This window comes from Auxenochlorella protothecoides (genome assembly GCF_000733215.1).
Source record: "Auxenochlorella protothecoides strain 0710 unplaced genomic scaffold scaffold18, whole genome shotgun sequence".
Classification (NCBI taxonomy): domain Eukaryota; kingdom Viridiplantae; phylum Chlorophyta; class Trebouxiophyceae; order Chlorellales; family Chlorellaceae; genus Auxenochlorella; species Auxenochlorella protothecoides.
Genome location: NW_011934213.1, coordinates 1,067,117 through 1,092,276, shown reverse-complemented (window position 1 = coordinate 1,092,276; position 25,160 = coordinate 1,067,117). Strand labels below are relative to the sequence as shown.

The window sequence follows — 25,160 nt, the reverse complement described above, 5'->3', positions numbered from 1 at the left end:
CTGCTGTATGCCAGCTGCCAACCCGCACTCACGCTCATTTTCTGTCGCATACAATTGTTTACAGTTTCCCAATGATATTAGGGATGGGGCAGTCTGCAAGTCACAGGCAGGGAGTATCTATCAAATGATGTAGGAAAGGGGCTGAGTATGAAAATGAAGGGTGATATTGGCAGAGAAAGGAGCAAGTTCTGGCGATGCAGGGGTATCAAGGGGATGCGGGCGGCGGCGAGTTGGTGTAGGACAGGCTGAAGGCCGTGTAGAACTTGGTCTTCCCATCCACTCCGGTGTATTGGACCGAGACGGCGTATGGTGCATTGGCCAGCGTCTCCACCTCGGTGGTGAGGGAGCCCTGGGGAACAAAGGGTGGGCCATTCACGCTGTTCCTCTGGTGCTCATAGTAGTACGTGAGCTTGAAGATGCCGACCTCGGGCTGGAAGGGTCCACTGATCTCCACCTTGCACGAGATGGTGGAGTCATCCAGGTGCTGGCACACCCCCGACACCACGCCCTCGGGCGGCGGCGGGAAGGGCGGGGACGGCGGGGAGGGCGGTGGCGAAGGCGGGGGTGGGGAGGGCGGCGGCGGCGGCGGGGACGGCGGGGAGGGTGGCGGCGAGACGGGGGGCTGGTTGTGCGGCAGGGACACGGTGACCCCGGCGAACTTCTTGCCAGTGGCATCGGTGTACCACACCCCGGCTGCGGTCAGCGCTCCCAGGTGGAACATCTGGGTCCTGGTGACGGACATGCTCCTCCCGCTGGGGATCACGTCCCGCGTGTCGGCCGTGGCCCGGCTCTCCGAGAAGTAGCCGATGGACAGCTCGCCCGCCCCCTCCTCAAAGTCGCCGGAGAGGACCATGGTGCAGTCCGCGTAGTCCTGCGGGTCGAAGGAGCTGATGGAGTCGACGCAGTACGCCGCCTCGATCACGATGCTGACCGGCGGCGGCGGCGGCAGCGGTGGCGGCGGGGAGGGCGGTGGCGAAGGTGGGGGGGGGGAGGGCGGGGGAGGGGGAGGGGGGGAGGGGGGAGGGGGAACGTGGAACGGCACGGGGGCCATGTTGGAGAACTCCACGTCCTCGTTGCCGGGGCCGGCGTAGGATGCCACCACCCCGCTCGCCGCGCTGGGGAAGGGGCCGTCGGTGTGCGAGGCCGTGCTCCCCGACGCCGGGATGGTGGTGCCTTCCATGGTCTTCCCGTCCACGTCCCACACCAGCCCGACGGTACCCTGGGTGAGGCTCTCCGACAGGGCGACGTGGCCCGTGCAGTAATACTCCTTCCCCACCGCCTGGCAGGCTGCCATGGTCACGCTGACCGTCACGTCTGATGGCGGCCCGTCATCCTTGAGTGCGGGGGCAGGGTTCTTCTTGGAGGGGGAGGCCCGGCTCTTCTTTTTGGAGGCCGTCAGAGGGCTGCTCTCCTTCTTCTGACCACTGGAAGGGCTCTGCCGGAGGGGGCCCGGCGACAGCTTCCTCGGTTGGGCAGGTTTTTTCTCCTGGGAGGGAGCTTTATCCGCTCCCTTTACGCCAGGAGATGAAGCTGTCTGCGAAGAGACCACGGTGTCATGCCCGTGGTGGGAGCTCGAGCTCGGACTCTGCACGTGGCCTTCAGCGTGGTCTGATGGTTTCTGGAGCACAGAAGATGAGTCCGCGCCGTATGCCGTCTGCGATGAAGGGAGGACACGATCGGTTCATGAGTGAGAATAATTGCATTGTCGCAGTGGACAATGTGTACAAACTTCCTGGGTTGCCCTCTCCCCACTTTTTTCGCTCCCACCTGTGCGCCGAGTAGGGCTGCGAGGAGCAGGACAAGTCCTCCCACGAAACATGCGCGGGAGCCCATGAGGACCCGGCACCTGTACTCGACCAAAGAATGATCCTGCAAATATATCCTCCGCAGAGAATTCTTGAGGAAGGTCTGTGGTTGAGGAGGCAGGGCTGGCGCATTATAAGTGCCGAGTCTGTGAGCGCGGCCCCGGCCATCCGGGCGTGTACGGAGCTGGCCGGAAGCTCTGCACGTGGAGGCTCCGGTGTGGTTTGGGCAGGATCGCCCCTGGCGACTCTCGACCGGAGACGCATTTCTCTTATTCCGCCGGGGCGTGGCACCCCCCCCCGCCCCCTCTCCCCGGGTCAGCGCAGAAAGTACTGCCGAGGTCGATTCAACGCCTTCAAAGGGATGCTTGGTCGGCCAGGGTGGTGGCCCAGCATGCTGCCCCTCAACCTCTCCGCGGGGTACTCCACCAGCTGGCGCCTCTCTGCCATTGGTGGAAAAGCACTTTGGTTACACACTACGACGACCGGATGAGTTCATTAGAAAGTGGGTTTGATGCAATGCATGGGTTGGGGGACAGGGCGGTGGCATGCTGTGTGGGAGGTGAGGAGTGGGGGCCTCTCGCCCCCCGTCCTGATCGGGATTCTGACAAAATGTTGGGGTGGTGTGTCCATCCACCCGGCGCTGACAAAACTATGGGTCCAAAATGGGGTTTTGGCAGGGCCCAGGGGCCCGTCTCCAGCGCTCTCACACCCTCTGGTCCGCCTGGATGCGGTTCAGGTCCACCAAGGAGGGCTGCTGCATGGCGGCCACATTGTCGCCCTTGTGGATCTCGTAGCGTCCTTCGTAGGGCACCCCGGCCGACAGCGCCAGGGGGTCAGACAGGGAGATCCGGGGGTACAGGTTGCCGGCGTGCATCTTAAACTTCTTGGAGTAGAGCATGGGCAGGATCTCCTGGCCCAGCACCTCCTCGCAGCTCAGGGCCATGGCAACATAAAAGGCGGCTATGGCGGTGATGATACCAAAGGCGCCCCCCACCTTGAGCAGGGTGTGGTTGGCGGGGTTCATCTGCGCCGCCGCCAGCAGGATGAGGAAGAGGGCCAGGAGGCCCTGTGCGGTGGCGACGGCCAGGGTCAGGTTGGCCACGACAATGGCCATGACGGCGGTGATGAAGCCCAGGGTGCCAGCCAGGCAGGCCACGGTCTTGGGCATGGCAGTGAGCATGAAAGTGGCCACGCCGGCAAACAAGAGCAGGTTGTAGATGGTCAGGGTGAACCAGAATGCGCCGAAGAGCGTGAACATGGTGGCGCCAAAGGTGTTGCGGCGCAGGAACTCCATGAAGCCGCAGATGAACATGAGGAACCCGCCGATGAAGAGCCTGGGAGGGAGGCGGGATGGGGGGGTCAGAGCTGGCCGGCGATGTGGAAAGTCATTTGGTAGGGGTGGGTTTGGGGTGGGGCGAGGGTGGGTTGGGGGAGGGGTGGGGTGAGGGCCCATGCAAAGCGCCACAGGAAGGACTCCAGGCTGGACAAGTACGAGCGGCTGGAATGGGCAGTGGGTGAGGTGGGCGAGCTCACGCGTCATACTCACCCGACAATCAGGACCAGCTGGGAGCCCTGCACCTCCAGAGTCCCGGTGTATACCAGACCCTGCATGCCTGTCGAGTGGAGACGGGAGGGACTGGGGCTGAGAGGGGAAGGCGGGGGAGCTGCGCGTCTTGGCCTGATATCCTGGCACTCTTCAGTCTGCAAGGAAGGGTCCACTTCATGCTTGAATATGCCTCAGGGTCAGACATCGTAAATCTGACAGACTCAAGTCAACATCCTCCCCGATCTGCTTTTCCCCGCTCCTTCCTCACTGTGCCCCCGACTCACCAGTCGCGATGGCAAAACTGAAGAAGGCCAAGGGGCCGGGGCTGGCAATGTCACTGTGGAAGGAAGGGGGGAAGAATTGCTCCGACATGCTGGAGGCTGGCCATGTTCGAGGCCGACACTCAGACTGGTCGGGGCATGCAAAACTGCGCATCAGCGAGCTGAGACTGTCTGCCAGCATGCCCCGGTACTGGAGCAAGGAAGCCACACTCACAATGCCTGGTAGGTCCGGCGGTAGTGACCCTGTGCCGATGCCGCCATGATGGTGGTCATCTTGTCGAGACGCTCCAGGAGGAGCTCATTGCTGTCCAGATCGGACCTGTTCTTGGACTGATGGACGGTGGCCATCGTGAGCTTGCGCTGCAACGAGAGTGTGGACTGTGGCTAGGAGACGGACGAGAGCGATGTCGAGCGGCCAGCAGACGTCGCGATGGCGTAAAATGCAATGATTATAATGTTTGTGGAGGCCCAGATCGTGTTTCAAGGGTGCCGGAGATCATTTTCTGCGTCAGATTAAGCCTTTCATCTCGATTAGGCGATGCCCAGGGGCCGCGTCAGCCGGCCCGGGTCGCGGACGCGCAGCCTTTCCAGAACAGAAGTACACAGCTGTGCGCGCAGCAGCTCCGGTTACGACCGGGGCACCTGTCGTGCTTCATTGCACGCTACAATGCAGCCCTCGGCGCGCAATGTCTTAAGAAACAAATACATCGCCAGGCTTGCGGGGTTGCGGCACGGGGATCGGGGCCCGGTCGACCGCATCGCTTCATGTACGGCTCGAGGACTCACATCTCATACCCTTGACAATTGATCTGGAGGCGTCCGGGGCCCACGGACCTGTCCCAGAAGGTGGCGTTACATTCATTGCAACCCCTGTCGGCCAGGCCCAGGGCCCGCCTCAACCACCTCTATCAGGCAGCCCGGCACGGGCCGGCTTCCGTCCAGCTGCCGGGCACCGGGCTGGCCCCAGGCCAGACTCACGTCGGCCAGGGCGTGCCTCCCCGGCCTGGACACCAGGACTTCCAGCTCCAGTTCCAGCTCGGAGCAGGCCCGCAGCGTACCCAGCGCGCGCCGCGTCCGCCCCGCCCACACGTGCGCGAGCGGGGCGGCCGGCGCCGCCGTCCCGCTTCCCCCTTGACCAGCGCCCTCGGCCTCGTCCGCCGCCCCGCCCAGCTCCACCACCACGTGCGCTGGGGCCGTGGTCCAGAGGCGCAGCACGAGGGGTACCCGGCACAGCGGCTGCTCCTGGAAACCCGGGTGGGTCGCGGGGCCGGGCGCGGCCGGGGCCAGCAGGGCGTGGATCCTCGGGCCCGGCCTGACCCTGTGGGAAAGGATACTCGCTCTGGTTAGTGGGCATGTGTGCATGTTTGAATGACAGGGTTTCGAGGCGGTAGAGTGGACCTGGACGAGAGCGTCGCGCCATGCACGGGTGAGCCGGTGCTGCAACGACGCTGAGCCCTCGTGTGCGCCGTGCGGCGCCCCCCCATCCTCTCCATTCCCCCTCCCCTCCCCGTCGCCACTCACAACTGGCGCGGCACGGCGGAGAGCCCGCGTCTCGCGCCCGCCCCCGCCCGCTTCGCGGCCAACCAGGGCAGCACCACGTCGCAGTCGGCCGGCAGCGGCCGCGCCGGATCCCGCCGGCGCAGCCAGGCGTGCCGCGTGACGGCGCCCCCCGCCGCAAGCTCGTCCACTCGTGGCGGCGGGGCGGCGGGGCTATCCCCGGCGTCGCCGTGCGCCCCGCCCTCCAACCCCCCGCCCCTGTCGCTGGAGGTCCAGCCGGGGCAGCGCGGCCGGTGCAGCTCGAAGGCCTCCAGGCCCTGCAGGTTGACTACCCCCAGCTGCAGCAGCGCGGCCCCCGGCTCGCAGGTCCCCGCCGCGACGGCGGCCGACAGCTGCAGCGACGGCTGGACCACCGTCTCAAAGGCGCAGCGCGTCGAGCGCTGCGCCGCGCCCTGCACGGCGCCGCCGGCCACACGGTACGACGCCGCGATGCACAGCAAGCGCGGGCCGGGCCGCGTCAGCCTGAGGGTGTTGTTGTTGTTTTGTAGGTGGAGGGGTGTCTGACACGGAATCAACATGGAACGGTCTTCAGCTGGGAAGTTCGATCCGGTCGCCCTTCCGCAAGGGTGGCCCACAGCTCCACGACGCTGGGTGCCCTGGCGCGCCCTCCCCACGGCGCCCCAGGCCCCCGGTCCCGGCGGCTTCAGCCCAGCCAGGCTCAGGAGCTCCCAGACTGGCATCCCCACCCAGGACCTGGCGAGCCCCCTGGCCCGCCCCGCATGCACCATCGTTCGATACCTGATGACGCAGGGCAGGCTCAGCTCCTCCCCCGGCGCCAGCTGGACCTCGGGCGCGGAGTAGAGCCGGGCGGGGGTCCCGGGGACCAGCGTCCAGGCCAGGTTTTTGAGTGCGGACTGGCCCCTCAGTGCCGGCGGCCCCGGCGCCTGCACGGGCTCTGCACCCTCCGTCACACCGCCCGCGGCCCAGTCGCCCGCCTCGGACGACACCAGCAGTCGCTGGCCCAGGCTCAGGGCGCGGCCGTCGATTCCCGGCGCGGGCACGGCGCCGGCGAGGTGCCACCCTGCCCCGCCCGCCAGCCTGAGGCCGGCCAGGGGGACGCCGCCGGCGTTGCGCAGGCGCAGCGTGGCGAGCGCCACCTGGCCGGCCAGGCAGGTGGGCGACAGGCCCTCCAGCGCCAGCTCCAGGCAGGGCAGCGCCGGCCCGACCTCGAGCCGGAAGCCGGCGGCCGGGGGCCGCGCCGCGTCAATGCACACCGCGCCCGTCCCGGGCTTGAGCGGCAGGGGCTGGCGCACCGCCAGCGGGCGCAGCCCGTCCGCCGCGCCGTCCAGCGTCCAGGCCACGGCGTCCAGGTGCAACGTGCCGCGGCGCCGCGGCGCCGCGCGCAGGCAGACCACGGTGGCCTCGCCGGCGCGGAGGCGCAGACGCTCCTCCCACACCTCGACCCCATCGGCGACGTCGGTTGGGCGCGAGCCTGACGTGGCGCCGGGGGCCGATGACGCGGCACCCGCCCCGGCCTCCAGCCGGCACACCAGCCGCAGGCGGCTGACCTCCAGGTCGACGGACAGCGGGTTGCTGATCCTCAGGTCGATGCTCACCGGCTCGCCCACGCAGCAGACAGGCACGCGGCGCTGCGCGCGCTGCGGCGCCGCCCCTGTTGCATGTGGGTGTTTGGGAGGGGTGGGGGCGGGGCGGGTCCAAAAGGGAGTAGGTATGGCCGACGGGCAGGTTGTTCGGGATTCTGTCTGGATGGGTGTGCAGTCTGAGGAGATGCTCGAGGCCGCACCCTATGCCAGTCGATGACGGGCAGCAGGGCACGTGAATCATGGTGCCTTCCCCCCCTCGCGTGTACGGGGCAGATTGATCATCACGAGCCACAGCTTGTCCCCTGAAGCGCCCTGGTCTGCTCATCCCGTTCCCCCTTCCTGCTCACGCACCGTCCAGCCAAGAGGGCCCCGCCTCCCGCACGTCCCCGACGACAGCGCGCTCAAGTGGCCTCCACAGCTCGGCGGGGGCCTGCCGCGCAGCGGCGTTGCCGTACCAGGTTTGACCCTGGAAAACGAGGCCGGGGCGCTCCAGGTCCATCTCAGGCAGCGGCAGCTCCAGCGGGGGCAGCGCCACCTGCGGCAGGGGTGGGTCGGGTGGGAGTGCAATGAGATACAGTTGCCCCGCCGCTCTAGGTGTACCGCCACTGTCGTGGCCCTCCCGGCCGGATGGCCCTGGTGGGGACCCCGGAGCGGCGGCGCCCTTCGACTTCGTCCCACCCACGTCCCGTCTGCGAGAGCAGTCCGTGGCCTGTCCGCCGTCCCACTCCCCCCAGCCTCCACCGCCAGAGCACCCTTTCCCCCTTCGCCAAGCCCCACCTCCTTGGCGGCAGCCAGCCTGACGGTGTCGTACAGCTGGTCGAGGTGGGAGCGCTGCGTGCCGGGCCCGCTGCGCTGCGCGCCGAGCAAGGCGGCGTGGCAGCGCGCCGCGGAGGCCAGGTCGCCCAGCTCCCTGTGGAAGGATGGGCGAGTGGAAAGGGAGGGATCAGAGGCGGCTCGGCAACGACATCAGGTCCCTGGACGCTTGCACCCACGCACCGCCCAGCGACCAAACCCCTGTGGAAAGATTGCCCCATGGCCCCGACCCCTCTCCCGGGGATGAACAAACCAGCCGGAAGCAAGCCTACCTGGCGTACCGGCCCAGCACATCGTGCAGGTGCTCCTCCACCAGGCCCCAGCCCTTGCCTCGGTACACCTCCAGCACTTGTCTACGACGGCGGGGCGGAAGTTGGAGGAATGGGATGATGTGATGCCACTAATCCACGCGGCTCCCATCATCCTGCACCACCTGCACCTTGCCTGACCCGGGACACACACCGCCATGTCCGGTGCCCCTCCTCGTGGTCCTGCAGCGGGGCATCTCAACCCAGCACGCCCGCGCATCGCGGCTCGGCACAGCACAGGCTCTCGTTTGGGAGCCTCGCCGGGCCACCCTCCGAGTGCCCCGCCCTCCCACCCCATCAATACCCCTGGCCACCTGTAGCATCGCTGGGCCAGGCCATCCTGGTCGCAGGCGCCGTACCGCAGCCCCGCCAGCACCAGGTGGAAGGCGAACTTGCGCGCTCGCGGCGGCTGCAGGCGCAGCAGGGAGTGCGCAGCCTGCTCCAGCAGCAGCCCCGCCCCGGTGTTGTCTTCCTGCACGCGTTGGGGTGGGTGAGCGGGCATGTGTGTTGAAGGGGAGGATGAGAGCTTGGGGAAGGAGGGAGAGAGGGCATGCCAGCCCCTTCAGCAGGGCCTGAGGAGGGGGGTTCTGTGGAGTATGCCTCAGCACTCCTGGCCCCACCTCCCAGCTTCCGGCAGGCTCACTCCACCCCTCCACACACGTCCACCCCCGCCGTCGCCACTCGCCCTGTAGTGTGCCTTCATCAGGATCCAGACGGCGTCGCCGTGCAGCCCCGCGCCGCGGCAGTACTCGGTCAGCATCAGCGCAGCGCGCGTAGCGTACCGCACACCCTGTCGCTCCGGGGCGGGCCCGGGTGCGCCCGGCGCCGCGCTGCTGCTCCTGGCTCCGGCTGCCCCGCCGCCGCCCTGGGAGTGGCGGTAGAAGGCTTCGCGCAGGCAGGCGTTGACCTCGGCGGAGGGCGCGCCGGAGAGCGCGGCGCAGACGCCCAGCGCCTCCTGCGCGCCCGCGTAGTGGCGGAAGGCGCGGTCCGCCTTCAGGTCGGCGGCCAGCAGGCGCAGCGTGGAGGCCGCGCCGTCCACGTCCCCCAGCATCAGCGCCAGGTCCGCCAGGCTGCGCATGCGGTGCACCAACGACCCCGAGGGGTACAGCGGGGGCGGGGCGCCGCCGCGGGCGCCCGACAGGTCGCCCTGGTCGCGTGGGCTGGGGCCCTCGCCGCGGAGCCGCGGCGAGGCGGGCGCGGCGGCCGCCCCTCCCCCCGCGCTGGCGCCGCGCCACAGCAGCGACTTGAGCTGGTTCCGCAGGCCGCGCCGCGCGTCCGACACGTGCGCGTTCAGGCCGCGGATGCGCGCCTCCAGGTGCGGGATGAGCACCCGCACCGCCGCCTCGCGCACGTAGTCGCCCAGCGCCTCCACGTCGCGCGGGGCCAGCCGCCGGCCCAGGCCCTCAGCCGGGGTGGGCGTGCGGGAGGGCGGCTCCCCGGCGCCCCCGCCGGGCAGCGTCTCTGTAGGTGTTAACGGGGGTGGGGGGGTGGGGGGGACATTCCTTTTGACCAAATAACTGCCAGCATCAAGCAATGCCAGTATAAACGACGCACGCAAGGATGGGTGTCATGAGAGCGCCCCTTTTTTATATCCTCTTGACAAGCGCACCCCCCATCATGAACACACACACCTTCCATGGAGGAGATCCAGAAGCGCGGGTCCATGACGGGGGTCTCCTCGGACCCGTGGTTGATCGTCAGGATTTGGCATGCGCTGCCCAGCTGGGAACTCACGCCCCTCAGCTCCATCTCAGCCCTGCGGGTGAGGCGGGGGGGATGGGTGGGGTTTGACAGGGGACTGCCTCGGATACTTTACTGATACGATGCCAAGAGCGCCCAGTACAAGCAGACAGGCAGGGGCTTGGGGTCCCTTGGCCCGGCACCTTAGTCAAGTGGCCACGACTCACCCCCCTCCCCCCTCCTCCCAGCCACCGACATCGCCTACCTCTCCAGGTCCTCTGCGCTGCTGGCGCGGGCGTCATGCAGGACGAGGTGGAGGCGCAGGAGGGAGGATTCCATGGCGCCGGAGCGCATGAGGGGGGGCAGGGGCGCGCGGGCGTACAGCTCCTCGAAGGCAGCCCCCATGCCGCCCCTGTGTGTAGAAGGCACGACCAGCAAGCCTGCGGGTGATGGGCAGGGGGGTGGGGTCGTATGAAGAAGAAGTCAAATCAGGGCGAGGGGAGTGCAGCATGGGTTTGCCGCATGCTTGGGCTTCGAGAGGAGCTTCAGCGCGCAAACAGGAGGGCCTGCAGAGCAGACAACACCATCCCAAGCCACTGCAATGCCGGTGCAGCATGCCAGCCTGTGGTGCTGCTGTGTGGGACACCTGTGCCATTCCTTCCCACGCCATCCCTGAGTCCTGCACGCCACCCTTCCCAGCTCACAGGCCACGGGGTGGTCCATCGTCTCGTGCTCGCCAAAGGCCATCATGCGGAAGAACTCGGTGCGGTAGACCTCAAACCAGGGCGCCGCCTCGCTCACACTCCCTGCAGCGTTGCATGGTTTGGGGGTTGCCTGACTACGATCAATGGGTTGCCGACGTGTAGCGCCCTCAGATGAGCGCCGAGACTTGAGGTCTGGTCTGCGGCCTTGCCACTGGCCCCAGTGAAGCGCAGCACGATGCCGGAATTGCTGCACGACCCGCCCAAGGCCCTCACCTGCATGGATCAGAGTGTCCAGGTCGGGGACCGGGCTCATCACTCCCGCTGCGGCGGCAGCGCTGAGCACACCGCGCAGGTGCGCGTCTGCTGCCGCCGGGCTGGGCTGGAACATGTGCTGGGGGGCGTAGAAGCGCAGGCGCCAGGAGTGGAGTCTGACGGGGTGCTCCGCCGCAGTCCGGATGGGGACTGAGGGTTAGGGGGCCAGCGGGGGGAGCATGAGGGGCTACCAGCCAGGCAGGGAGGGACTCGATCCATCAAGCAGCCAGTATTCCTTCTTCTTCCCCCAAGGCAACCCTTGCGAATTCGTCCCTGGACTTGGGATGAGCCGGTTCCCCCGCTCACCCCCGACAGTGCCGTTCAGGTGGGGTATCACGCCAAAGGGACGGAGCAGCTCCACCACCGTGAGGCCCGTGCTCGCCAGGCATGCCGCATCCGTCTCGGGGCTGGCCACCACCATGACCGCGGGGCTCCATATGTCCGCCAGCCAGGCGCGGGCCCGGGCTGGGTCACCCATGGAAGCGATCACTTTCGCATCGTGGGTCGAATCACGGACACGGGGAGAAGGAGCCCCAATCCCTTTGTAGATTGCTTGCAAGGGAATGATGCTGGCTTGGATTCACACCGGCTGCATTGAAGCCGTGAAGGTTTCCGTGCCTGTGCTCGGCGGTGATCTGGCCAGGGGCGCAACATCATCGCCTGTAATCGGAGAGAGGTCCTCCAAACAAGGTCTGCGCCGATCATTGCACATGTTTTCCTTGTTCTGCCGACTTACTGACTGGACTTGGGACACACCTGGATGCAAGGGTAACATGAGACCAGGCCTCCCTCCGGCTTCATTGGCCTGCCTCCTCGGCGAGGCGCTGCATGAGCAGACGCTGGAGTTCCCCTGGGTTGGCTCGGCCCCTGGACTCTTTCATTACCTGCCCCACAAAGAAACCCTGGAGCTTTGTCTTCCCTGCAGGTTTGAGGGTAGAGTTTGGATCAAGGTACCGCGCCCTTTAACTGAGGTGCACGATGTAGGGAGTGGCTCCAATCCCCCAGGCCAAATATGTGACGAGCCTGGGTTGAGTTCGCTATCATGTTGCACGACTTCCCAGCATTGTACGACGCCTACCCTTACCGATTCCCCTCCAAAACCCCCTACCTTGCTTGTACTGCTCGAGCTGCTTTGAGTTCGACTCCAGGACATTGTTGATGATGTCGAGCAGGGCGCCTTCATCGCTGATCTGTATGAGACCCTTGGCCTCGACGTAGGCCAGGAGATCTCCGCTCCCTGAACCAGGGTGTGGTGACTCCAATGTTTATTCAACCCAAAACAAGCGAATGATATGGATGATTTCAACCATAGAAGACAACGAGCTGAACTCAACAGCCCAGCTACTCAACAATGAAGGTTGCCCAATGCTCAGCCAGCCAAGCCACCAAGTAAACCTCTTGCACACTCTACCTTTGCCTTGCAGGAGATCTGGCAGCAGATCCTTGGCAATCTTGCCGCTGATGGTCCCCTTCTCAATCAGGCCCAGGAGCTTGGCCAGGGTTGTAGGTGTCAGGAGGAGATCGTCCATGCCGAGGTGGGCCTCCTGGGTGTGTAGGCGTCGGGGAGGACATGAGTGGGTGGGTAGGAGTGCAACTGTTTTGCAGCCTGGAGCAGATCCATATGGATAAGTATAGGTGCCTGTGCACTGTAACTGCTCTTCTTGTTTCACACTTTGCGAAAGACTGCTGAGAAGCCGTTGATGCAGCACCATCTCGCCCATGCACCAGCCCTTGATGCCCGTGCCCACCTTGCAGTGTGCCATGATGTCGCCCATGATCCAGTTAGCCGCTGGCTTGGGGCTTGCCCCCGCCTCCAACGCCGCGTCAAAGTAGCCGGCGACCGCCAGGTCGTCACAGAGGACATGAGCGTCGTAAGGAGACAGGCCCAGTCCCTCGAAGCGCGCCCGTTTCTCCTGCGGTAGCTCCGGCATGCTCGCCTGCGGGAGGGGCGGGTTTGGGCGGCGAGGGGGTGAAAGGGAGACATCAAGTAGCCTGCAGGCCGCACCACCGCTCTCGTGTCTAACCCCATAGACAACGCCTCACCTGTATCCTTGCGATGGTCTCCTCAGAGACTTCCAAGGGAGGAAGGTCTGGCTCGGGGAAGAAGCGGTAGTCAGCCTGCCCCTCTTTCTTCCTCATCGTGCGCGTCCTCGCCGCCGCCTCGTCCCAGACCCGTGTCTCCACCACCACCTCGTGCTCAGCGCCTGAGGACAGCGCGGTGACCTGAAGGGCGGTCGGAGGATGGAAGAGAGGGGATGCCTTTTGGGTCCCTGCCGGACTGACGAGATGGCCAACCAGATGGACATTGCTAGCCTTCCATTGATCCTGGCAGCCCATCCAAGCCGGGCAGCCCTCCCTCTGACAGTCACCTCCTCCTCGTCCTCCTTCACCCACCCACCTGCCGCTCGATCTCAAACTGTATGGCGCGCTGGACGGAGTTGAAGGAGTTGAGGTTTTTCACCTCCACCTTGGTCCCCAGTGCAGTCGTGCCCCGGGGCCGCACCGACACATTGACATCGCAGCGTAGCGATCCCTCCTGTGGGGCGGGGTTGAGTGGTGCTTGGTCGGTGGGCAGCGGACTGCGCTGGCCGAAACTTCAAGGCTCCACCATCCCAGCGTCCATGCCACAGCATCCCTCCCTTCCACTCTCGCACCCGCCTCATCTTCGGACACCCCCCCCCGCCCCTCCCCTTTCGCCCTCCTTTGATGTTCCTCACCGCCATGTTGCCGTTGCTGACGCCGATGTAGCGCAGGAGCCTGCGCAGCTCGGCGCCGTAGGCCGCCGCCTCCTGCCCGCTGCGCATGTCGGGCTCGGACACCACCTCCAGCAGCGGTACGCCCGCCCGGTTGTAGTCCGCCTGCGCAGAGGCGGCCCCCGTCAGTGCCTGGGCACCGACGTAGACCAGCTTCCCAGCGTCTTCCTCCACGTGCACGCGCGTGATGCCGATGCGGCGCCGGGTGCCGTCCCCAGCATCAATCTCCAGGCTGCCATTATAAGCCAGAGGGGTGTCGTGCTGGGAGATCTGGTACCCCTTGGGCAGGTCGGGGTAGAAGTACTGCTTGCGGCTGAAGATGGAGTGGCGCGCGATGCTGCAGCCCAGCGCCAGCCCCGTCAGCACCGCCTTGTCCACCACGGCTGCGTTGAGCACAGGGAGGGTGCCCTGGTTGTGTGTGAGGGGGAGGCATTGAGGTGGTTTCTAGGAGTAGTATGATAGCGGGAGCTGTGTGGGAGCACGGTGGGATGCTGCAGACGAGCGGCACAGCGTTTGGAGCAGTTGGATGGCACATCCGTGGAGCAGTGTCCAGCTCGTTGCGGAGATTGTGGATGCCCCCCTTCCACCTCCTCCTCTTCCATATGCTGTCAATTCAAAGGCACCAGGTAAACACGCACCGGGTGTCCAAGGCAGACGGGGCAGATGTGGCTGTTGGGCTCCCCACCATACTGATTGGGGCAGGCGCAGAAGGCCTTGGTCCGCGTGTTCAGCTGCACATGGCACTCTATGCCCACCACAGCCTCGTAGTCGGTCTGCCAGCATGGGATGACGGGACGTCCAAAATTGAATAAGGGTGCAGAGAAGCACGTGCTCCAAGACGGCATGCACTCCTCGCGCATCCATCTGGACACCCCACCCCCAGGTTCGTGTCGTACCTCTGGCTGGCTATTGGGAGTGGCCTGCTGCTCGGTGGCCAGCTGAGCCGCTGAGCTGGCCGTCCTGCATGTGTGAAACCTTCTAGTCACCCTGGCATGCGCATGCGCCTCGTGCTGGACTCGCTCGGGCAGAAACCTGCCGAGCACCGCGAGGCGAGGGGGGTGCAGGTGGTGGGGCCGGAGCCATGACGACACCCTGCATGCCATCGGCGGATCGCAATGGTGTGACTACCGCATTGATAGTGCGCGGAAAGGGCAGCACGATGATGGGCATGAAGCCATGTAATGCTCGGGGCAGTTGCGATCCACATCGTCGTCCGTGCCGTGACAGCGCGCGCGCGTGGTCGACACGGCCTTGCCTATGTCCAGGCATCCCCACACGTGAAGCCCTGCCAATCCCTCATCCAGGAGGGTTGGATCTACATTGGCGGTGAGCAAGGAGCAAAGGCACACACAGTCTGGATCTGAGATTGGCCCCAGGTATCCTGAGCAGGACGACTGGCGAGGCACCTGCGGGTCCCTGCACTCCACCAAACACCTGGAGAACTGACAGCAGGAGGGCCCCCCTCCCCTCCCCCTCGCTGGCCGCCCGCACAGGCCACCAGCGGCGCCCCGCTCAGTCCGAGCGGCTCCACAGGCCCAGGGCGGAGAGCAGCAGCGCCGCGATTGCCAGCGCCCAGCCCGCCGTCGCGAGGTCCGCCTCCCGCAGCCCCGCCGCGCGCGCCACGCCAGACAGCATCGTGGCCTTCCTGGGCCTGGCCTTGGCCACGGGCCCGGTGGCGCCCACCCGCAGCGCCATGCCTGTGGGTGCATGGCGTCGGTGATGGTGGCATCGACTGGTGGGCCAGCACGAGAGGGTTTCGGTTTGTATCCCGCGCAATCCTTTGCAGCTCGTGCCTCATGCCCAAGCCCACGGCCATCGTCTCCCGGAGCCCGCCACCCTCGGCAGACCGGCGCACCGGAGGCGGCGCCGGGGCCCGCGCGCCGGCGCCTCGGCACCACGGCCTCTGGCTCGCCGACCCCAGCCGGCGCCGGGGCCGCCTCGGCCGGCGCCGGCTCCGCAGCACCGGCGCTCTCCACCACGCACCGCACCGGCACGCTCCAAGCCCCGTGCCCGGCCTCCCGGCCGCCCACGCGGCGCACGCGCACGGTCAGCGGGACGCCGATCGGCAGGCCCGGGACGCGCGCCGAGGCGGCGGCCGCCGCGCCCGGCAGCCGCACCGGCCGCCCCTTGCCCGGCCGGACCTCAACCTCGTGCCCCGTGCAGGGCGGGGGCCCCGCGCTGTTTGTGGCGGTGCTGGGCTCGGCAGCCTCCTGGCCGTCCTCCCAGCTCACCCTCAGGACCCCGCCGCCATCGTCCACGGCCGCCACGCGGCGCGGGGGAGGGGGCGGGGGCGGGCCGGTGACCACGGCGGCCACCGATCCCGCCGCGCTGGCCCCGGCCGCGCTGCAGGCACGCAGGCGGAAGGCGACCTCCGTGTCGGGGGGCAGGTCGGCCACCTTGGCGGCGGTGGCGGGGCCGGAGTACACGGCCGTCCAGGCGCCTGCGAGGCCGTCGCGCCGCCACGCCTCCAGCACGTAGGCCGTTATGGCGGAGCCGCCGTCGTGGGCGGGGGCCTCCCACTGCACCCGGACGCTCGTGCCCGTGCGGCCGGAGAAGGTGGGGCCCGCCGGCGCATCTGTGCGGGGAGGTGAGTTGGGTCGGGGGGAAGGCGGGATGATCGCAGGCCGCCGACCGGAGAATCACCAGCCACTCCCTGCCGGCTGCCGGGCTGGGCCAGAAGGGGCTTTGGGGCAGGGCGGGCTCTCAACCACTTCCTTTCCACGCAAATGCCGAGCGTGCCCTGTGGGACAGTGCTCTGCAGCACCGCACAGTACGCCTTGCCCCGTGGCCCACACTCCTCCTCCCGACTTGAGCTGCCAACCATGCAAAGACACAGCCTTCAACCCCCTCCCAACTTGAGTACCCCACAGTCACACACCTGGCACGTCGGGTGGCAGGGCCAGGGTGACGACCTCCGACCATGGCCCCTCCCCAGCCTCGTTCCAGGCCCTGGCCCGGAAAACCCATTCCTGGCCGGGATCGAGGCCGGTCACCTACCGGGGGGGGGGGGGGGGGGGGGGGAAGGGCGTCAGGCATACCACGATCGACCTGCAGCCTGCCTGGCGCAGCATTTCGTGCCATGGAGTGCATCTCAACATCCAAAAGGCAGATGCAGCCGTGCCTGCCGGGATTTTCACGACATGCCGGAGTCTGCATCAGCCTTGAAGGATCCATCAGCCCAAGAAAGCGAGGCCATCGGACTCGTTTCTCCGGTGCATTCACAACTCCCTCGAGGCACCGCGCCCTTTCGTCTCGCACCCGTGCGACGCAGGACCCTCCAGCTGCATCGCTCACATGGACCTGTCTCCAGCCGGCCCTGCGAGCAGCGGGCCCCGCCTGCAAGGCGTACCCCAGCACCGGGCTCCCGTTGTCCAGCGCAGGCGGCGCCCAGGACAGCGCGGCGCCGCGGCAGCCGACTGTGCGCGACGTGGAGCGGAGTCGGGTGGGTGTGAGTGGCGCAGGGCCGGCGGTTTCCTAAAAAAGAAGATTACCCCATCGAGACCGTGCCACCCGGCTGAAATGCGCACCCGACTCCACAGCCAGGGCCTGGGGTGGGGAGGGCCCCACAGGCTGGGTCCGGCACTCCAGCGGCGCCGACCACTCCCCCTTCCCCGCCGCGTTCTCGCCCGCCACCCAGGCGCGGTAGGGTGTCGCGGGCTGCAGGTCAGGCACTGCGTGACGGGTGGAGGGGAGTGAGGCGGGCCCAGCATGCGTAGCGGCTTTCTCAACGTGCAGCACGGCGGCGCCCTGCCGGGCCTCGGCCACCCAGCACCCCAGCGCCCCTCCCCCGCTTCGAGCTGCAGCGCCGTTTCACGCGCCTCCCCCCCCCCCTCGCAAACACACACACACACTTCTCACCGGTGCAGGACGTGGCGGGGCCGGAGTAGGCCTGGGCGCTGCATCGAGGCGGCTCCCCGGGCAGGCTCTCGGGGCGCAGACACGCAGCGGCGGGCGCGATGCGGAGCTGGAAGCTGCGCACGCCGCCGCCCCGCCCGTAGGGGGCGCTCCAGCCGATCGTCAGATCGGAGCCCGAAGCGCGGAGGAGACGGGGCCGGTCTGGGGCGGCGGGCCTGCCGGGCGCCGTCTCCAGGGTCACTGCCGGGGTGGGCGGGAAGAGGGGGGCAGGTAGGACTGGGTGTGGAGAGGGGTTTGTGGTGCGCATCGTGGCTGTTTCCCTGGCGTTTGAGCCCTGGGGGGCCAAGCACCTGCTCGCTGGCGAGGCTTCCAGGGCCTGCCCACTCGGGGACTGCAAGACCACACCAGCTGCCCACCCCCCGCCCCACAACCGCCACCTCCCCCGACCTGGCGCGCTGTGGGGGGAAGACCCGTGCGCGTTCAGCGCACAGACGCGAGCCGTGAAGAGCGCGCCTGGCTCCAGGGCCTGCACGACAGCCGAGCCCGAATCGCATGCCAGGACCTCGCTGCCTGCACACGCATTCGGTGGGGCCGAGAGGGGGGGTCCTGACCACGGGCGTGGTGCTGATGGGGTGCTGGGGCTGGTCCCCTGGCCCTGCATGGCTCGCATGCGCAGGACGGCGGCAGCACGAGGCATGCGACGCGCGCGCGTCCGTGCACTCGGTAGGAACCTGGTGCGGTCTGCGCCCCTCGCCCACTCCCCCTTGCAGCCCTCCACTCCCCATCTCCCCCTCCCCCATGCCTTGCGCAGGCTGCCTCCCCTCCGCTGCCTCCTGCCAGCCGGCGAAGACCAGCTCCAATCGATACCCTGTGATGCCAGAGCCGCCGTCGTGGGGCGGGGCAGCCCACGCCAGCGACAGCCCTGGGGCGGGACGGGGGGGGGGTCGGTCGCAGCAGGGCACGCCGGGGCCGATGGGCGGAGCCACTCCAGGACGGCATCGGAGACGCGGCGGGCCTGCCGGGCGCCGTCTCCAGGGTCACTGCCGGGGTGGGCGGGAAGAGGGGGGCAGGTAGGACTGGGTGTGGAGAGGGGTTTGTGGTGCGCATCGTGGCTGTTTCCCTGGCGTTTGAGCCCTGGGGGGCCAAGCACCTGCTCGCTGGCGAGGCTTCCAGGGCCTGCCCACTCGGGGACTGCAAGACCACACCAGCTGCCCACCCCCCGCCCCACAACCGCCACCTCCCCCGACCTGGCGCGCTGTGGGGGGAAGACCCGTGCGCGTTCAGCGCACAGACGCGAGCCGTGAAGAGCGCGCCTGGCTCCAGGGCCTGCACGACAGCCGAGCCCGAATCGCATGCCAGGACCTCGCTGCCTGCACACGCATTCGGTGGGGCCGAGAGGGGGGGTCCTGACCACGGGCGTGGTGCTGATGGGGTGCTGGGGCTGGTCCCCTGGCCCTGCATGGCTCGCATGCGCAGGACGGCGGCAGCACGAGGCATGCGACGCGCGCGCGTCCGTGCACTCGGTAGGAACCTGGTGCGGTCTGCGCCCCTCGCCCACTCCCCCTTGCAGCCCTCCACTCCCCATCTCCCCCTCCCCCATGCCTTGCGCAGGCTGCCTCCCCTCCGCTGCCTCCTGCCAGCCGGCGAAGACCAGCTCCAATCGATACCCTGTGATGCCAGAGCCGCCGTCGTGGGGCGGGGCAGCCCACGCCAGCGACAGCCCTGAGGCGGGACGGGGGGGGGGGGGGGGTCGGTCGCAGCAGGGCACGCCGGGGCCGATGGGCGGAGCCACTCCAGGACGGCATCGGAGACCGTCCTGGCGACCCTTCCGGCCAGCGGGCACGCGACCCTGTGAGGGGCTACGCCCGCACGAGGACCCCTCCAGAACAGGCACTCCTCGCACCCCCGAGATGTGGACGACTGGGAGGAAAGGGCAGCGCAGCGAGGCCACCCCACTGCCATTCCATCCCTGCCTGCGGCTCCTGCGTGAGCCACCTCCTCCCATCCTCCCCCCTACCCTTCCACCCACATCCCCCCTGCCCTGCAGCTCCTCACCTCCCTCCGCGCTGCGCTCCACCAGCGACACCGGCCCGGGCGGCTCGGGCACGTGCGCCTCGGTGGCCACCGCCAGTGCCACGCAGGTCGGACCCCGGCCCACCTCGTTCCTCGCCGCGACGCGCACCAGGTATCGGCAGCCGGGGCTGAGGGAGGTCAGCGTGCAGGACGGGCCCGAGCACTCCAGGGTGGAGGAAGGGGGGGGGGGGGCGGCATGTTTCGTGGAGGCGGTGTGGGGACGTGGGCCCGGCCGCGCCGCCTGCATGCCTCTCCGCCCCTCCCCAGGCGTGGCCCCGCCGGGGCTCCGGCACAGCACCCCCCGCGGGTCAAGCCCGCCCGCCGCCTCACCTCAGTCACCGGCGCAAAGGAGTCTGGCCTGGTGCGGGCGGCCGCCTTGCAGGCGGGCCTCAGTTCGACCGAGTATCCCGAAACCGGGCAGCCGCCGTCCGACGCAGGGGCCTGCAGGGGCGGTGGGCAGGCAGGCGTGAGCGGTGGTTGGGCAGAACATGCAGCCACGAGGCAGTGTGGTCCGGCGGGCAGGGCCTGCGGCTCCGCCGGCCGTCCTGCGGAGGGTGGCCCCGCCGGGCAACAGGATGTGGCAGCCGTCTCCGATACGACATTCCGTGCCATCCCCGACGCACTCACGCACCTTCCAGACCAGGCTGACGGAGGTCAGCGTGGCCCCCAGCCGCGCCAGCCCCTCCGGCTCGCCCGGGGTCGTGGCGGCCGTGCCCACCTCCAGCACCGGGCTCCACACGCTGTGGCCCACGCCGTTCTCGGCGCGCAACCGGAAGCGATGGACTGCACCGCTGACCAGGCTGGCGGCCCGGTGTGAGAGCGCCAGGCCCGTGTACAGAAAGCGGAAGCCATCGCCGCTGCAGCGATGGGTGATGTGTGCGTGGAAGCCACTCAAGTCGCGTGCCAGCCGAGGACACCCCTGGAGCCATGCACGCCCCACGGCCGACCCCAAGCAGCGAGCGGCGCTTGGCACAGATGCGAGTGGCCCTCACAAAGACATGACGCGCGACACCAATCCCACCACCTCACCCCCGTGACCTCCCCGCACCCGCCGTCATCCAGCTCCAGCAGGTAGCCGGTGAGGTCGCTGCCGTTGTTGTGCGGGGCGTGCCAGGTCAGCGTCACGCTGCTGGCGTCGCGCTCGACGACGACAGGCGCCAGGGGCGCGGCCGGCACCGCCGCCGGTGTCGAAACAGAGCAGGTCGGGCTCCAGGGGCTCTCTCCAATGCAGGAGATGGCCTGCAGAGGACAATGTGGAACTCATTGTTCCTGCAGGCCCAAACAGGCATCCACTCCCCGTCACAATGCCAGATGGGGGGCTGGGCGCCAGCGAGGCTCACACCCACACCCTGCCACCCCGACGCAGAATCATCCCAGCCAGCCCCTGCATGCCCCACCTTGACGCGGGCGGTGTACCGAGTCCCGCACGCCAGCCTCTTCAGCAGGAACGAGGTGTCGGCGCCCCGGTAGACGGTGTGCAGCCCCTGTGTCAGACACGTTACCATTGCCAAGGTGAAGCAGAGCGGTGCACCGGCCGGGTTTTGTGGTACCTTCCAGGGCGTATGGTAGGAAAGCACGGCAAACCCCACCGAAATTGACCTGGCAAGGTCTCCTGCTGCGATGCTGCGTCAATCCGTGTAATCCCTCCCACACGTCACAGAAGTCACCCGCAGTCACCTGGGGGTCTTCAGACACGCCTGGGCCCGCCACCTGCAGGACCCACTCCAGGATAGGTCTGCCACCGGTCTCGTCAGGGTCACACCACTTGAACTGTGCAGGGCAGGCAGACAGGTCGGATGGAACCCGGGCTAGGGGAGGAGGTTGTCAGCTTTGATTGCCCAGGCAATGCAGGGTGTCCGGCCCATGCCAGCCAGTGCACCCCAGCCCCGCAACCAGGTGTTCCCGATCCCGGCACGGAGACGGCGGAGAGGCAAGGCTGTGTCCACCACAGCACCCCGCACCTTGAGCGCGTTCCTCTGCCGGCTGGAGAGTCCCGGAGCAGCAGGGGCTTGGGGGGGAGTCGGGGTGGTGCTGGTGGTGCAGATGGGCGAGGGCGGGGGCGTCGCCAGCTCCACCTCAGGGTCGTCGCAGACGAGCTGGACCCTGACCCGGATGGCGTATGTCCGACCGGGCCGCAGGCCATTCACCCTGACGTGCGTCTCGGGCCCAAGGTACTGCATGCATGACAAGGTGGGAGGCGTGGCATGTCATACCTTTCAGCAGGTGTTCGATTGTGGGGCATGGCACAGCGGGGGCCGAGGGGACACCTGCATGCAGCATGGCGCATCGCTGTCCCACCCAAAAGGCCAGCCCTGACCAACCTGGGTGCGCCACTTATGGTCCCTCACACCCTGATCTTCATGAAGCTGTGGCAGGGAGGGGTGAAGGTTCAGCAATGCGATGGCAGCACGGGTCCATGACGTGGCGCGAGGCAGCTGCTGCAGCAAGGATGTGATCCTCTGCCCGCCAGCGGCACTGGCGGCGGATACCGTGTCCTCAGAGGATGACACCAATCCATGCACTCCAATGTACCACATAATATCTCACCTGCTGCATCTGCAGGTCATAGTTTAGACCGAAGTGTCGTGGCCGGCCATCATGGGAGGTCTGGAGCACAGACGCTCGGTGGAGACTGATGGAGAGAGAGCTGCTGTCCTCGCCCAGGACAGTGGGTGACAAGAGGGGCCCTGGCACCTCGACTCGTGGTGGAGGCGGTGGTGGCGCCTCATGATCCTCTCCCGGGTGGGCGAGCCCTGGTGCTCTACTGTCCGCCATGCCTCAGCGTCGTGTATCCTTGGCACAGTATTACGAGTGATAGAACGGTGTTCTATGTAATCAAGACATAAAATAATTTAATCAAATAACAGTCGGCGGATGCGGTCGATCAGAGGGGCCTACATTCCTGAACAGGCAGTCCAGTGATCTGGTGGGTGTGCACTTGGATCGCGGCGAGGAGGGGAGCGCCAGGGTAGTGCAAACGTAGTCATGCGTCATGTAGATACATTGCATATAAAGCAGCATTCACTGCACCATTAAGCGATCGCACAAATACGTGAAATGCCTGCGGGCTCGGGCTGGCATATTTGTCATGGAGGACTATTCCTGTAAAGCATCAGCAGTGCGACGCTATGGCCAGTGCATGCTCCAGACCTGCATTTTCTTTCATATCCTCCTGCAATGATACATTGACGTTGGAGCAGGCCACTTTGGGTTATGAAGACTGGGACCGGCAGCACCCAGGTGGCGAGAGCCGTCTGGACGGTGGGGCGCCACCCCACCCACGTCCTGCGCCTGCCCTCCCAAGGTGAGCGGGGCAGTAGATCTGTCCTTTGCGTGTGTTTGTGTAACAACATGCGCACCATTGCTCGAGCGTGCTCGCTCCACGTCACTGCAGGCCCCCCTCGCCTGAACGTCCTGATCATCCCTGGCAATCCTGGGGTGGCAGAGTACTATGAGCCCTTCATGCACAGCCTGCACCAGGGTCTGCAAGGCAGGGCCTGCATCACATGCGTGTCCCAGCTGGGCATGGACGGCCAGGGCCTAACCTCGGGGGTGCGGGGTGGTCTGGAGTTGGGTGGGTTGAGGTGAGTCCAGCGTCAGGCATGCTTCAAGGCCGATCTTCTTCTCCCTGACGTGGTCCAGCCGCTCAAACAAAGTGGTCGCAGGGGACAGGGGCATGCAGTGGTAGACTCCATGCGGCATCTTGCCCCCCGCCATCCGAGGGCTCCTTACCCCCGGCAGGTCTTCTCCCTGAGCGACCAGATCCAGCACAAGAGTGACCTGCTGCGCCAGCACTTCAGCCAGGAGGGCCAGCCCCCCCTGGCCCTGCTGGCCCACAGCATCGGGGCCTACATGGCCATCAAGGCCGCGGCGGGGGCGGCCGACGCCCGCGTCCGCGCCGTGGTCGCCATGTACCCCTTCCTGGAGCACGACCCAGCCTGTCCCCGTCAGCGCAGCCTGGCCTGGTTGAGTCGGCGCTGGCGGTGGGTGGGGCGGCTGGTGGCCCCCCTCCAGCTCCTGCCGCACCCCTGGCTCAGGAGGGTGGGAGGGAAAGGGGGGGGGTTGGAGGGGGCGCGCGCGCGCGGCCCGGTGGGGCCGGTGCGGCTGTTCAAGACCCCGCGCTGCGACGGGGAGGGCACGGCTGCCGGGCCTGGGGCCCCAGGTGCAGCGGTGTGGGGCCTCGCAGGGCCGTAGCCTCTTCCCTGGCCGCCCCCAACAGCAGCCGCCCTTTGGCACACTTTGGGCCGTCACTCGCCCAAGCATTCCCATCATTCTTCCGCCCGCGCTGCGCAGTGCCGTGGTGCGAGTGCAGTCGGGGATGCAGGAGGAGCACGCTCTGGCGGCGACGCGGCTCGTGCTGCGCTCGGACTCGGTGCGCAACGCGCTCTTCCTGGCCAGCACCGAGTTTGCTGAGCTGGAGGGGTCGCTGCCCTGGGATGACCTTCGGAGGCTGCCCTCCTTCACGGCGTACCTGGCGGAGGGGGACATGTGGTGCCCCGCCTGGCAGCAGCAGCTGCTCGAGAAGGTGTATTGGGGAGGGGTGAAGGGAATCCCTGCACCGCGTGAGTGGCTGTCCACCCTACGGGATGGCACCTGGCTTTGATGGTTGCCATCCGAGATTTGAAGTTGTGAAGAGTGCCAGAACGAGCCCAACTCACTGTGCAGAGACTCGGGAGAACACAGCTTCGGCGTATTCCGGGGCAGACCCACGCCTTCTGCTCGTACAGCGACCAGTCGCGGGATCTGGCCTCCAGCATCGTGGCAGACTTGAATGGTCTAATGGAAGGTGCTGCTGACCCAGCTACCATGCTGGCCGCAGGGGAGACACAGCTTTATGTAACAATACCATATGTCAAAGCAAATATTGACAGCTCATAATTGTCCCATCCTTGCTTACTGTCTGATGTAAACCTGCTGGATCATAGCCCGACTCCCTCCATCCCATCAAGGCTGGAAAGCGGGAGCCCTCTGGGCGCGGGCAAGTTAGGCGCAGCTATTTCCAAACAGCCGCAGAGGGAGATAAGGCGCACCATGACCCAGCATGACTGATCTCAAGGGCAAAGGAACTGGTTGGACTGTCCAGCGTGGTCCCTGACGTGGTGAGGTACAGTCTCGCATTTCCAGTCAAGGCGCGCCCTAGCCAGAACCTGAGCACTTTGTCGGGAGACCTGCGCGTCAGCCCTTCTCATCCACAGCTCTGCGGACCTCCAAAATATCCTGTGCAGCTCCTGCTCCACTCACAAGGAGTACTGAGATCAGAGTCTGACCAGCGGGAGCATAGTCTGTCGTCATGAGCTCGGTCACGCCCCTGGAGCACACCGCCATTGGTGGCGTGGCGGGGTTCACGGAGACCTGCATCATGCAGCCCACCATCGCCATCAAAAACGCGCTGCAGGAGGGCCGTCCCATCCCCCGATCGCCCATGACCCTGTACCGCGGCCTGGCGGTGAGTGGGCGATACTCTATGGCCATGGGTTTCTTGATCTCAGGGACGTGCCCTTTGGAAAAGGGAGGGGTCCGGCCCTCGTCATCCGTGCACTGAAGATGGACAAGCACGCCATACTGCGCTGAAATTCACGGAATGCCCAAATCTGTGCGGCCAATGACAAGCACTCCAACAATGTACACCCCATGACCCCTCCCACCCACCATACCATGCCAGGTCAACTCAGCCGCTACCTTTCCCATCACCGCCACCCAATTTGGGGTGAACCGCCTGCTGGAGTCCCTGCACCAGCAGCACCTGGGCTACAACCCCACCGGCATCTCCACCATCGGCATCGCCCTGTCTGCCGGCGCGTCCTCGGCCTTCATCGGCTGCCCCGCCGAGTTTCTCATGATTCAGCAGCAGAAGTCGGGCCTGAGCCTGGCGACCCAGCTGAAGAGCGTCGCCGGGTCCTTTGGCGTTCTCAAGATCTACAAGGGACTG

General features: G+C 67.0%; 7 protein-coding genes across 7 annotated transcripts in view; 2 read left to right on the top strand and 5 right to left on the bottom strand.

Moving 5' to 3' along the window:
- Positions 1-205: 205 nt before the first annotated feature.
- Positions 206-3,980, bottom strand: F751_1994 (hypothetical protein; the record flags this gene model as incomplete). The annotated part of the gene is made up of 5 exons (XM_011399701.1): positions 206-454; positions 2,887-3,139; positions 3,352-3,418; positions 3,636-3,688; positions 3,847-3,980. 5 exons carry the CDS (start codon positions 3,978-3,980, stop codon positions 206-208), a joined length of 756 nt encoding a protein of 251 aa, XP_011398003.1.
- Positions 3,981-4,490: 510 nt separating this feature from the next.
- On the bottom strand, positions 4,491-4,994 carry F751_1993 (hypothetical protein; the record flags this gene model as incomplete). Its single annotated transcript, XM_011399700.1, has 1 exon — positions 4,491-4,994. The coding sequence occupies one exon, from the start codon at positions 4,992-4,994 to the stop codon at positions 4,491-4,493; it is 504 nt and encodes a 167-aa protein (XP_011398002.1).
- Positions 4,995-5,149: 155 nt separating this feature from the next.
- F751_1992 (Trafficking protein particle complex subunit 8) lies at positions 5,150-11,028 on the bottom strand (the record flags this gene model as incomplete). The annotated part of the gene is made up of 13 exons (XM_011399699.1): positions 5,150-5,651; positions 5,928-6,801; positions 7,085-7,268; positions 7,511-7,643; positions 7,819-7,899; positions 8,169-8,326; positions 8,762-8,924; positions 9,099-9,220; positions 9,484-9,610; positions 9,800-9,974; positions 10,239-10,340; positions 10,512-10,700; positions 10,857-11,028. 13 exons carry the CDS (start codon positions 11,026-11,028, stop codon positions 5,150-5,152), a joined length of 2,982 nt encoding a protein of 993 aa, XP_011398001.1.
- Positions 11,029-11,347: 319 nt separating this feature from the next.
- On the bottom strand, positions 11,348-14,148 carry F751_1991 (Aspartyl/glutamyl-tRNA(Asn/Gln) amidotransferase subunit B; the record flags this gene model as incomplete). Its single annotated transcript, XM_011399698.1, has 8 exons — positions 11,348-11,469; positions 11,659-11,787; positions 11,962-12,094; positions 12,260-12,487; positions 12,594-12,773; positions 12,949-13,086; positions 13,268-13,711; positions 13,942-14,148. The coding sequence occupies 8 exons, from the start codon at positions 14,146-14,148 to the stop codon at positions 11,348-11,350; spliced, it is 1,581 nt and encodes a 526-aa protein (XP_011398000.1).
- A 667-nt stretch (positions 14,149-14,815) lies between these two features.
- F751_1990 (Fibronectin type-III domain-containing protein 3a) lies at positions 14,816-21,411 on the bottom strand (the record flags this gene model as incomplete). Its single annotated transcript, XM_011399697.1, has 17 exons — positions 14,816-15,000; positions 15,657-15,878; positions 16,182-16,296; positions 16,598-16,719; positions 16,831-16,974; positions 17,162-17,398; positions 17,606-17,728; positions 17,937-18,080; positions 18,406-18,528; positions 18,737-18,880; positions 19,214-19,394; positions 19,562-19,672; positions 19,863-20,088; positions 20,253-20,470; positions 20,629-20,715; positions 20,909-21,001; positions 21,193-21,411. 17 exons carry the CDS (start codon positions 21,409-21,411, stop codon positions 14,816-14,818), a joined length of 2,694 nt encoding a protein of 897 aa, XP_011397999.1.
- Positions 21,412-22,444: 1,033 nt separating this feature from the next.
- F751_1989 (hypothetical protein) lies at positions 22,445-23,834 on the top strand (the record flags this gene model as incomplete). The annotated part of the gene is made up of 3 exons (XM_011399696.1): positions 22,445-22,535; positions 22,626-22,783; positions 23,454-23,834. 3 exons carry the CDS (start codon positions 22,445-22,447, stop codon positions 23,832-23,834), a joined length of 630 nt encoding a protein of 209 aa, XP_011397998.1.
- A 687-nt stretch (positions 23,835-24,521) lies between these two features.
- Positions 24,522-25,160, top strand: part of F751_1988 (Mitochondrial substrate carrier family protein X) — a gene marked incomplete at both ends in the record, with an annotated part of 2,684 nt that continues 2,045 nt past the window's right edge. Inside the window, 2 exons of the mRNA XM_011399695.1 lie at positions 24,522-24,677; positions 24,894-25,136. Of these exons, the coding sequence (XP_011397997.1) occupies positions 24,522-24,677; positions 24,894-25,136 (399 nt within the window). The remainder of the gene's footprint in view (positions 24,678-24,893; positions 25,137-25,160) is intronic.